At 31.9% G+C, this 12,742-nt stretch overlaps 1 protein-coding gene across 1 annotated transcript in view; it reads right to left on the bottom strand.

The window, feature by feature from the left end:
* The window catches only part of LOC134283669 (uncharacterized), a 50,260-nt gene that overhangs the window by 2,885 nt on the left and 34,633 nt on the right, over positions 1-12,742 (bottom strand). Inside the window, exons 26-33 of the mRNA XM_062766166.1 lie at positions 12,621-12,679; positions 12,397-12,542; positions 11,272-11,403; positions 11,016-11,130; positions 10,570-10,718; positions 9,593-9,613; positions 3,589-3,769; positions 1,578-1,726 (exon numbers count right to left, since the gene is read on the bottom strand). Coding sequence (XP_062622150.1) covers positions 1,578-1,726; positions 3,589-3,769; positions 9,593-9,613; positions 10,570-10,718; positions 11,016-11,130; positions 11,272-11,403; positions 12,397-12,542; positions 12,621-12,679 — 952 coding nt within the window. The remainder of the gene's footprint in view (positions 1-1,577; positions 1,727-3,588; positions 3,770-9,592; positions 9,614-10,569; positions 10,719-11,015; positions 11,131-11,271; positions 11,404-12,396; positions 12,543-12,620; positions 12,680-12,742) is intronic.

The following is a 12,742-nucleotide window of genomic DNA, read 5'->3' as shown; positions in this document are numbered from 1 at the left end:
AGATGGAATGAAAAAAGGCAAACTATTGCAAAAAGCAAGTAAACAATATGACTAACTTAAACTCTTGACCTACAGAATCTGTCTCCTAACAAATACGGAGTACTAGACCGTCCGGCTATCTAGGCAAGTCAAAAGACTTGCTTTTGATGCTGATGGAATTCTCGCGGCGCTATCCTACACTACACGGTCATTGAGAATAGAAGTGAGATCAAGTTTTTCGGACATTACTTTTATTACAGTATCGTTACAGAAACACATTGTAATGAAATTAATTTTTATTAAGAAAGCTCATTTATCAACAGCTCTTAAACTAACTTGAATGTCCTAAGTGAAGAAATATTTATATAGAAAGCACAAAGAAATCACGTACATGTATATATGTAAACATTTTTTAACATAGTTTCATAAATTTCAATAAAGATAATTTATTTTTAATAATTAATTCAGAAATTGCAATTGATTATGATATTTTTAATATCTGAATCTAAATGCATTCTGCACGCCTTGTTCGCCTATCTTCTTAAAGCAAAACCTTAGAAGTGATTAGTATATTGAAAAAAAAGAAAATCTTAAATTAAAACGAGTTTTAATGAATTTAAAATGAGTTAAAATTAATTAAAACGAGACTAAATTAAAGGTTTCTAGGAGGAGAGGCGTTTTGAAAGGATTTCAAAAAAGCATGCTTTAATAACCATGGCAATATTGTTGTCGAATAAAAACAGTTATACATAAAATTTTGCATCAAAGTTTGGTTTAAAACCGCAAAAAATCTTCTTAAAATAAAATCAAAACTATGGAAATAGGAGTCTAAACACGAACAAAATATGTTTGAAATAATATCAAAACTACAGGAATAATATTATTTATTTTAAAAGGATTTAACATACATTTTCTCTAGATTAAAGATGCTTTTTTACAACAAACCTTTTCTAAGGAATATCATGCATGTATTGAATTCGTAAATGTATTATTCTTAACATTTTTCATCTTTTAAAAAAAAAAGTATAAGCATAAAAACACAAATTTTCGTTGAAAAACCGTAAGGACAATAATTTGCATTCTCTATAAAGTTGTTTTACCTCAGTTAACATTGTTTTCAATATAATATATTTATTACGTCGCCAACAATTTTTCAAAATTGAATGTTCCTTGCTGGTACATGAGAGATTTTGTCTAAGACTATATCAAGTGCCAATTTCACCAAAAGTTTCAATTTTTTCCCCGTAGTTTTTGATGAAGGCTCTCGGTGGGAGGAGAAAGTCATTCTGTTGAACGACAATGAATTAAACATACTCACAGCTTCCTGGATTATACTGAATTAAACATACTCACAGCTTCCTGGATTATACTGAATTAAACATACTCACAGCTTCCTGGATCATACTGAATTAAACATACTCACAGCTTCCTGGATTATACTGAATTAAACATACTCACAGCTTCCTGGATTATACTGAATTAAACATACTCACAGCTTCCTGGATTGTACTGAATTAAACATACTCACAGCTTCCTGGATTATACTGAATTAAACATACTCACAGCTTCCTGGATTATACTGAATTAAACATACTCACAGCTTCCTGGATTATACTCCAAGTTGAATGCAGTCTTAAACATAGGACTAAACAAATGGATAGCAAATTCTTTATCACTTTGTCTGCATGTCAAGTTGTATTCAGCCGCTACTCCATCCATTATACATATATAAACCATATCAACAAAGCTGTAAAAAGATATAAAAGTTTTAAATCAAATGTTGTCATAAGGTTATATCTTCAAATTACAATAGTCGCCCGCGTGGCGCATGGTTAGAGCGTCTGCTCTAGAGTCGCAAAGTAAAGGGTTCATCCTTAAGTCGCGGGTTCGAATCCCACTGTGGGACGTGGAGACCGGTCCTTCGGATGAGACCGTATAAACCGAGGTCCCGTGTCATATTAGGTGCTGGCACGAAAAAGATTCCCCACTGCTCAATGGTCCTGAGTGTCGAGTATAAGACAAAATGTGTAGCTAGCTACCGGCAAGTGGTGGCTTCTCAATATGAGTGAAAAATTCTCGAGATGTAGTTAAACAATATACTACCAATCAATCAATCAATCAATCAAATTTCAATGATTGGACCGTCTTTAAAAATAATGTTTACTTGCCCCATCTCAACTCATGGGTAAAATTATTCGTTTGGTAGGTAGGTGGAAAAAATTTTTTTTTCCAGAAAACGTCAACATATTTGTCTACGATATTAGAAATTTAAAACAAGAGGCCCATGGGCCACATCGCTCACCTGAGAAGCTTTGACCATTCCGTTCTTTACCAGATTTCCCCTTGTAATACATATTGTGACCCCACCCTACCCAAATGATCATAATTTAAACAATTTAAAATCTATACTACCATAGGATGCTTTGATTCAACATTGTAAAACTTTGATTCCCCATTGTGGCCCCGCCCTACCCCCGGGGTCATGATTAGAACAATTTAGAATCTACACTACCCCAGGATGCTTCCACATAACTTTCAGCTTTTCTGGCCCAGTGGTTCTTGAGAAGAAGACTTTCACAAAGATTTTTCAATTTTTATTACTATGTAATACTTTGATTCTCCATTGCGACCCCGCCCAACTCCCGGGGGTCATGATTTGAAAAATTTAGAATATAGCAGGATGTTTCCACATAGGTTTCAGCTTTTCTGGACCAGTGGTTCTTGAGAAGAAGATTTTTAAAGATTTTTCCTATATATTTCTATGTAAAATTTTGATTCCCCATTGTGGCTCCTCCCTACCCCCGGGGGTCATGATTTTAATAATTTAGAATTTACACTACCCCAGGATGCTTCCACATAACTTTCAGCTTTTCTGGCCCAGTGGTTCTTGAGAAGAAGATTTTTAAAGATTTTTCCTATATATTTCTATGTAAAACTTTATTGTGGCCCCGCCCTATCCCCGGGGGTCATGATTTTAACAATTTAGAATCTACACTACCCAATGAAACTTCCACATAACTTTCAGCTTTTCTGGACCAGTGGTTCTTGAGAAGAAGATTTTTAAAGATTTTTCCTATATATTTCTATGTGAAACTTTGATTCCCCATTGTGGCCCCGCCCTATCCCCGAGGATCATGATTTTAACAATTTAGAATTTACACTACCCCAGGATGCTTCCACATAACTTTCAGCTTTTCTGGTCCAGTGGTACTTGAGAAGAAGATTTTTTAATGACCCCACCCTATTTTAGTCGTTTCTTAGAATCTCCCCTTGTGAGGGGACTTGGCCCTTCATTTTAACAATTTAAATTTCCCTTTACCTAAGAATGCTTTGTACCGAGTTTGGTCAAAATTGGCCCAGTGGTTCTTGAGAAGAAGTCGAAAATGTGAAAAGTTTACAGACGGACAGACAGACAGACGGACGGAAGGACGACGGACAAAATGTGATCAGAAAAGCTCACTTGAGCCTTCGGCTCAGGTGAGCTAAAAATGTCGTATCCTGGAATACAGGTGAATTAAAAGTTTTGATTCGGGCCATTTTAGTCAGTCGCTCGGGAGAGGGCAACCAAACAATTTTTTAAACAAAGAATTAGAATGAACGAGAGTTTACCTGCAAAATTCGGCAAAATTCTTGGCTGTTGTAATATTCATTACTGCAGGAACAACACATCTCCAACCTTTTGAAATAATTGTATTACTGTCTCGACAGTATCGTAATAAAACAGACTGTGGTGTTGTAGAAGAGTCTGTCAATGTTTGAGGGGTGGTAAATTCCAACGTTGTTGACATTTCTGAAAATATGTATAATAAGAGGAGAATAAATAGTTTCACAAAACCTTATTTTTCGTTTTTGTTTTTGCTGTTTCTGAAGAGAACACGTTACATTACATGTTATTGTGTAACACTATCTCTGATTCCTTGGTGAATATTACATACATATATTTCAACAAAGTTTTCATATCATATTTAATAAAGAGGACATTACACACTTATATCTTTATAAAGTTTTTATATTACCCTTCATTAATAGTGCGCATGCGTTAGTAGACATGACATGGTGTTTATCCAGAGTGAGAAATTTTGACTGTAAATGGACTTTCTAGGAAATATTGGAATTTCAAATTTACAATATAATGATTTAAATGTTCTCTTTAAATATCTGTTAACTCACTTCCCTCGTCAATCTGCAAATTTTATTTATAAAGCCTATAATTTAAGACAAAGAAAAATCACACGCATGTAAATTGTAATGTATATAAATTGTTAAAAGTGACTTATAGGTCCGATGGGCCGGGTGTTGAACATATATTATGTTTAATTGTATAACGAATGTTAAAAAATAACTGTATATACACATGTCACTATAATAAAATATTTACTTACTTACTTACTTACTAATAGAACACATTCACGCCTAGCTGCTAATCGATCAGTTGCACAACCAGCAGTTGTGTATAACAATCAAAAGAGATTGATTTCCGGTTATGCATTTGATGCGAATAATTGGTGTCTAATCAAACATTTATGATATGTTTTGATATTGAACTTGTACATCACAGGTAAGAAGTACAGTTAATAAAACAGATTATACACAGGTGACCACTCAGGTGTGAAAATCCCAATTTTGGCTAGATGGGAATAAGAAATTCAGAATTTTGGCTAAGTGGGAATAAACCGACTGGTTTTGGCTGGATGGGAATGGTGTACAGGTAGGGGGAGGGAGAGAACAAAAGAAATTAATTACAGGTGACCTATAGTCTGTTTAAGATTAACCACAAGAAATAGGTTAAAATTTACTTATTAAATGCTGATATTGCAAATTAAGTTAATTTTTTTTTTTTTAAATTTGTAAACGGTAAAACGATTTGTATTCTTTTTTATTTTCTATATTATGCATTTTTTAATTTGATTTTTTAAAAAAATTATTAAAAATTTTAAGTACCAATTTTAATATACTTTGTATCACAGATATTTTAATAATACATTTGAATGAAAGGTACGGTATTATGAATGTCTTTGAAATCTTGAATCTATGTACTGTAATCATGTGTTTAAACTTAAATGCGAATAATTCTATTATTAAATAATATATATATTATAAATAATTTATTAAAATAAAATATCACATTTATGGAAACACATGAATAAGATGACTGATAAATTAATATGTACATAAAATTTTTACTTTTAAATAAACTTTTTAGAAATAAATAATTATGCTTATATTAAACTGTTTTGTTTGAAAAATATGTTAAAGCAAGATATTCTCTAATAGATACTCTATTTTATCATCCAAACATTTTTTGTGCATTAAGAATTGGTTTGAACATATTTTATTGAATAAATACTATACAAATGGTTTGAAAACAAGTTCTAACAACTTATGAGGTTTTCAGCGTAAAATGCTACAACTGTCAATGTTTATACATGTACATGGGAAATAAGAAAAAGAAAAAAAAATATTTATATAAGAATTAAATATAAGTTTTGCATGGGCACTTTATGTATTTCTAGTAAAGTATATAAACCCGATTATAATTATTATATTTTTACCATCAATTAATTTTTTTATAGTACATGTTTAAATGTAATTCCTATTTAGTACAAATATTTCTGCAAAGTAACTTAATAAACTCAATTCTTTTTCTTTTCTTTCTGAGTATAATCTCTTTATCGGAAAGATTTAATTAAGTAATGATCCAAATGCATTAAATAATTTTAGTGTATTGTCAAAAAAATCTCTCTGTAAATGGGTGAATTATTTTTTTTTTCTCACTTATTCTCAAGAAAATCATTTTTTTTTCATTCTCTTTACATATTTAAAAATGATATTGATATAAATGCACCGGTATGTATTTTATTTATTTATTTATTTTTGAACCTGATTAATTAATAATTATGCTATAAATCAAACATTTATGATATGTGTTTTGATATTGAACTTGTACATCACAGGTAAGAAGTACAGTTAATAAAACAGACTATACACAGGTGACCACTCAGGTGTGAAAATCCCAATTTTGGCTAGATGGGAATAAGAAATTCAGAATTTTGGCTAAGTGGGAATAAACCGAATAATTCCAGTAAACAGGTAATTAATAAATTGACCCGATTCAGGCAATAATTGATATTTTTGTTACAATATAAGAATATGATTCCATGAGCAATTTATTTTTCCTTCCCACTTTTCTTACAGTACAGTCAAATAAAGGTAAGGTATGTTTGAGTAAAACAAGTTGGTACTGAAAGAAGTTAATATGCTGTTTTTTGCATAATAGGCATATAAAAGATGCGTTGGATTTTTAAGCTAAAAAATTCACAAACGATTTATGATGCAAATAATTCACACATAAAGAATTTAATGTAGTTATATTGATTGTCACTGACATTTTAACCTCCCCCCCTCAAAAAAAAAAAAAAAAAAAAAAAAAAAAGAACAGATCTACTTCAACAGTTTACTTATTTTATCTTTTTTTTTTCACAAATTCAACTTGTTTGCAGGAAAATCCTATAATTTTATTTTTAAAATTTTGGAAGACTACGTTATAATTATTGTTTAGTTTTATTTATGAAGTTTGAAACTTTTTGTCCTTTATCTCATGCATAATCCGAAATCTCTTTCACAACTGAATTATCGCATGCATGGGCAATGTTATTTACTTCGAATATTTGTCAAATAATACACAATTCGAAGTTCAAATTTCGATGGATAGGATGCACTTGTTGCATACTCATGGTGAACATTGAATTTTTAAGGTTAGGTAAGATTAACATGAATCCTATTAGGCAAATACTTTTTTCAATGGGCCTTTTCGCTCTACCAGCCCTTGCTTCAAAATAAATATCGACAGTCAATGCATTTAATGAGAGTGTAATATGTATTATTTAGAGAACGAGACGGGTTCTGTATCGTAGATACAAATTTGGGGATGGATACGAGTGCGCAGCACGAGTCTCCACCCCCAAATTTGTATAGCTACGATACAGAACCTGTCGAGTTCTCTAAATGATTTGTGACACGATCAATCAAAAATAGCTCCGCCCACTTTATAACTTTGCAGCATCCAAACTTCCGGTCCGCCAGTTCTGTAGATGAGGCCCCGACGGGGAGTACGCATCCGCAGTATATATATTTCCACGGAAAACGTAAAATTCGGTCACATTAGTTTTGACAATTTAACGGGGTAGACGTAATCGAGTGATAGTCAGTCTTAATTAATAAATTGGAGGATTTAACCGTCATTGTTGTGATCTATTGTAGATGGAGATTTATCATAATTTATTTCAGGGGTCTTAAAATCCCGGTTTAACTAGATAAACAAAGACAGGATTTACAGAAAATTCTTCGATGGACTTTGATGCCACGGATTTTATTTTCAAATTGAATTGCGGCATTCAAAACGAAAAGAAAGAGATGTGTGACTGTCGTCTGCGAGAAGGATTTTAAAAAATAAAAACGCGGAAAAAATGGACTTAAATGATTTTGCACGAGGAGAGTGGTTGTTTCCGTTATTGCGAATTTTCCGTTTCGTTTGGATCGAAATTACGTATAGAGGATGTTTTCCGTTATTGCGAATTTTCATTTTACTTTGGATCGAAATTACGTGTAAATTCTGTGTGGAATAAGTTTAAAAAAGTGATTGAGAAATTTTGACATTTTACATTCTCAGGAAAATACTGGGTATTTCTCCAAAATTTATAATCGGAAAAAATCAGCATTTACTATTTGTATGTGCTTTTGCTAAATTGAATCAGATTTATTTTTAGACCGTGCTGTATTTTAGATACAGAATAGTTGGCAAATACAATACTGTATACAGGGCTAATACAGAACGGAAAGTAGCTCCGCCCACCACAGTCCCGTTCTGTATTGCTAATACAGAACAGTAAACTTCAAAGAAAAACACCGCTATCGTGTCACAATAAAGAAAAATAAATTGCTCAAGGAATCAAATTCTTATATTTTAATAAAAATATCAATTATTGCCTGAATCGGGTCAATTTACTATCAATTTACTACTGGAGTTATTCGCATCAAATGCATGACAGGAAATCGATCTCTTTATTGATTGTTTTACACAACTGCTGGTTGTGCAACTGATCGAATAGCAGGCGTGTCATTGCACATCTATATTTTGACAAGATTTTGATATAACATTTAATGATTTGAGCTTTGCATGTCGATATATCACACTTTATTTGAGAACATTGAATTGACTTCTCTATCTCAATCTCTCACCAGAGGGCGCGCTCCGCTTGTTGGAGCGGACGCGTAAAACGCCCTCTGGTGAGAGATTGTCCTCTATCTCTATAAGGTTTTTATATCACACTAAACAAGAAACATATATTGACGCAAGCGTCAAAAATCGGCCGCAGATCAATTAATTGTTCCTTTCATGAAGTAATTATAGAAACTGAAATTTGCGTGTTCCTGTTATCAAAATTTCTTTTATTTATCTGTTTGAATATCTCCTTGACATGAAAGACTTCCTACGACATTGACGATATTCTTCATGAATATTACATGTATAAGCAAACTATATATAGATCTCGGTGGAAGTTTGATGTTTATGTATAGTTTTTACCTAAAAAGTACAAAACTAAAGTTTAAACTTAGCTATAACTATAGATGTAGCTTTACTTTCATAAAAACGCAATAAATATGTGGGCTCCTCGCTAGCTCTCATAAGATGTTAACCACCACCCCCCTCCCCAACTCCCTTTAGATCCAACACTACATTTTCTCTTTGTTTTGGTGTTGAGATGTGGCGGGAAATGCCAAGGCACATTGTAAAACGCGCTTTATCCTTGTCACCTGGACCAAAATCTCTTAAGATTCTGTGCTTTTAAGAAAACAATATTTCATCATATTTTTTGAAAAATTTCCATAGGAAATGTATGAATATGCACGTTATTTTAAAATAAATACAATAAATCCTGTTTAAAAAGAGAAAGTAAAATTGTTGATATACGATGCGGTCTTTGTTTTAGACTATTCCTAACACTCTTGCTAATTTTTTCCGCACTTCTGTCATGTCACAGTTTGACAATCAGGATTGGATGAAACATTTACCCATTATTTATAAAAAATTTAACTGTATGATTATTGTGCTTTTTGTTAAACATTTAGACAATCTTTGTTTAATATTCTATAATATGAATGTTAAATATTTTTATTTAATAAATTGTTTTAACTCCGCAGAAACGCACGACGACTTCAAACTTTCATATCAAATAACCGACCGCCTCCTGGCGGCCGGTAATAAAGGAACATTGAATCGACACCTGTGTCTCTACAAAGTTTATATCACACTTAATTAAAGAGCATTGGATTGACACATGTAACTGGTTTTATATTATGCAATATTAGAAAATATTGCCTTGACACCACTCTTACATCACACATGATTAAGAGAACAGTGCTTTTTTATATTCTACAAGATTTGTACATTACAACTGAGAAAACAATGCACTCCTTTTTCTTTGTTATGTTTTTATATTAAACTCAATTAAAATAACACTGCACCTCTGTATCTTAATTAAGTTTCCATATCACAAGGTACTTATTGTACATCTATATCTTTGACCGATGTTTACATGTATATCATACTTACGTGAAGTCAAGTCTTCGTAACCTGAAAATGAAGAACCGTACACTACAACCATCAGCTATAAAAATTAAACTATTGTATATGAAATAAGCAGTTGATTGGTAAATTGAGAATCATTTTTCGATCATGAAAAAATACATTTAGGCTGTATTTATATTTTTTTTGTTTGTTGAAATTCTATAAAACATTTAGAACAATTTTTTACGGGTTTTTGAAAAGAGCCTACCTTATAGAAACAATTTACAGTTTTAGAATATTTTAAATAATAATTTTAAAATATAATTTCTTTATCTACTTGTTTTCTGTCAAAATATCTATTTTTGTTGTCTTTTTAAGAGAAACTTTCTACGTTTTCCCTAAACTTGCGACGATTCCAATTATATCATTAGTAATCTAGTTCTTTAGTATGACGGTTTATTTGTATTGATACAAAAGTCAGGCCTTGTTCAACAGTTGAACAGTTGTATCGAGGGAAAATACTCCGTGTGTGAAATGAATCCTCTTTTTTTTCAATAAATGTTGTGTATTTAATTTTAGCATGTTTACACCTTTTAAAAGAGAATATATAGCTCATTTGATATTGTTTCACATCCATGGTTGCGATGCACAATGACGTTTTATCAAGATGGATTCGAAATTACAAATAAAAAACTGTGTCAATCATGAAATAGCTTTGTGTGCCAATAGCTGAAAGGCAAAATTATATCCAATCATAAACCATGGGGGATTATATATTTATTTCCTTCCTATGTAGTATCTAACAAAAAAAAGTAATGCAGACCACATATATTACATATTAAACGTACCTATCCAGAGAAAAAAATGACCAAAACTTAAAAGGGAAAATTGGCTGATCATATTTTACCCATTATGAAAAATAAGTTAAGAAAGGCTGGAGTCATATAATTAATTATTTTTATGACAAAATGATACAAAACTATGCTGATGTTAAAGCTCTTATAAACAAAATATTTACATACACTCAGCAGGATTAGACTGAAGGTTCATCACTGATTTCATTACAGGTCCAAATGTTTTCAGAGCTGTAATGAGTTGATCTTTCGAGCATTGAACATTTGTTTCTTTCAAAATGCCTTCGTATACACAATTCAGGAACTTCTCAGACACGCTAAAAATATAAACAATGTTGAACACATTATAGAATTTAATTTGATATACAAAGCATATGCATGTAACCGTATAATTCAACATTTAAAAGAACATTCTTTGATGGGTAATTGTAACCAAAAGTGTGAAAATCATTTAGCAGAAAAATAATAGATAACAATGTTTTTTTTAAGTATTTATAAAGACTATTAATTAAGTTATATACAGAGAGAGAGATTCTTTCGCACCTACAAGGCTTTTTGGCAGTTTTGATATTTTTCGATCATTTAAGAGATAAGAAACTCTGTGAGAAACCTACAGGCAGAACTGTTCTCTGTTAGAAGCTGATGTCAGATTTTGAGCTAAAGCCCCAGAACACTGTTCTCCTGACTGTCCTAAAAGCTCGTAGTCTTCACAAGGATGGATGCCAGAAACTTAGGAAAGAAAAAGTGTTCACATACGTATACAGCATTAGCCATAAATTTATATCACAAGGGATTCCATATACTCAGTATACGTATGCAGAAAGCTCTCCTTCTGATTTATGCATCTAATTATAAGGAGTTAACATTTACCTGGTTTTTGACAGGTATACCCGCACCCATTATAACAACATTTCTCAGACCCTGTGCAGTTACTGTCCATTTGACATTCTTCCAGACAATCCCCTTTGCTCTGTAAAGTAGGACACTCGCCATCCTTTAGCTCTGTAATTTTATTGTGTTTGCATTCAAAATCTAATGAAGATCATTTTCAATTAAGAAGGTTTTAACTTAAAAAAAGCGTCACTTACTTCAAATAGATCACAATATTTTAATCAAAGTATTGAAAGAACTGAAAGCCGGGCTTTAATTGCTCGAGTATATTGTCTGATCTGAAATTAGTACATATGTAATTTTTTTCCTTTGGCCAATGATTTTTAACAGGTAGAGTTTGTATGATTATAATTTAAAACAATATCTCATATACCAGTAATTAAAATTTACAGTCCAGACCCCAATGCAAGATACGTTATGATTTTAAAATTTAATAAATAATATTTCCAAGAAATTCTCACGTATCTTCTATTCAATAAGCATTGTTTCTCATGATTTAAAAATTCAGTCTTGGAAAAGTTAAAATAATGCACAAGTGTATTTTCTAGACATTCTTTTAGTTTCAAATAAACAGTACTTTTATCGCCAACTACATGTAGAAACACTGATACTTGTACATTGGCAAGCGACTTCACGCATGTTTATTCTAAAAATTCCAATTCACTATACTATTAATTTGCTTAAAATCAAATCAGGATATAGCCACTAACATAACATCGAAACATGAAACTCTTCAACAATTTCAACATTTCGAAAAGCCCGCGCTATTGAAAATAGTTCGCTTACAATATGCATTCAGCAGTGTATGTGCACAAATTGTTATATCACGATTATGTCCCAATAAATCAAAAATATCAAATTTATCTTTGAGTTTAATTATCAAGCAAAAATATTGATCATTAACTTTTCCAACGATTGGGATGTTAAAAATATTTGTTTCAATATCGTCTCGCAATGGGACTATTTTGTTTATCAGAAGCGTCTGCTTTGACGCTGTTTGGTTTTTTGTTTACTGTGCTATTTATAGTAAGACAGTCGATCATGATGCCTATAGCCAGGACTTTGCTTTCAGCAAAGCCCGGCTAAAAAAAGCTTATTTTATACCTCCTCTGTACAAGAAGTAGTTTTCCACTTGAAGTTGATCAATTGTCCGGTTCTGAACGGCCAACTGGATCGCATCCATAAAATCAACTCCTGACAACATAGAACTATCATATCTCAGAGCCATGTCCAAATATTTTGTATCTTTCCTGTAAAAGAAAACAGCAAGATGCATTTTAATGACTATTTCAGTAATGCACAATAGCCGATCCACAGTCTCATCTTACCTAAAAGAGGACACAGAAATATTAAGAAATCCTGGGACCGCACCAAAGGTTTTCTCAAACTGCAAAAAAGTGTTGTTAGTAGTTCTCTTCCAAAACATTGCAGTAACTTACATGTATAGCGA

This window comes from Saccostrea cucullata, unplaced genomic scaffold (genome assembly GCF_032062105.1).
Source record: "Saccostrea cucullata isolate Sc308-1 unplaced genomic scaffold, CSIRO_AGI_Scuc_v1 ctg146, whole genome shotgun sequence".
In the NCBI taxonomy this organism is placed as follows: domain Eukaryota; kingdom Metazoa; phylum Mollusca; class Bivalvia; order Ostreida; family Ostreidae; genus Saccostrea; species Saccostrea cuccullata.
This window is presented reverse-complemented; position numbering and strand designations above follow the sequence as displayed.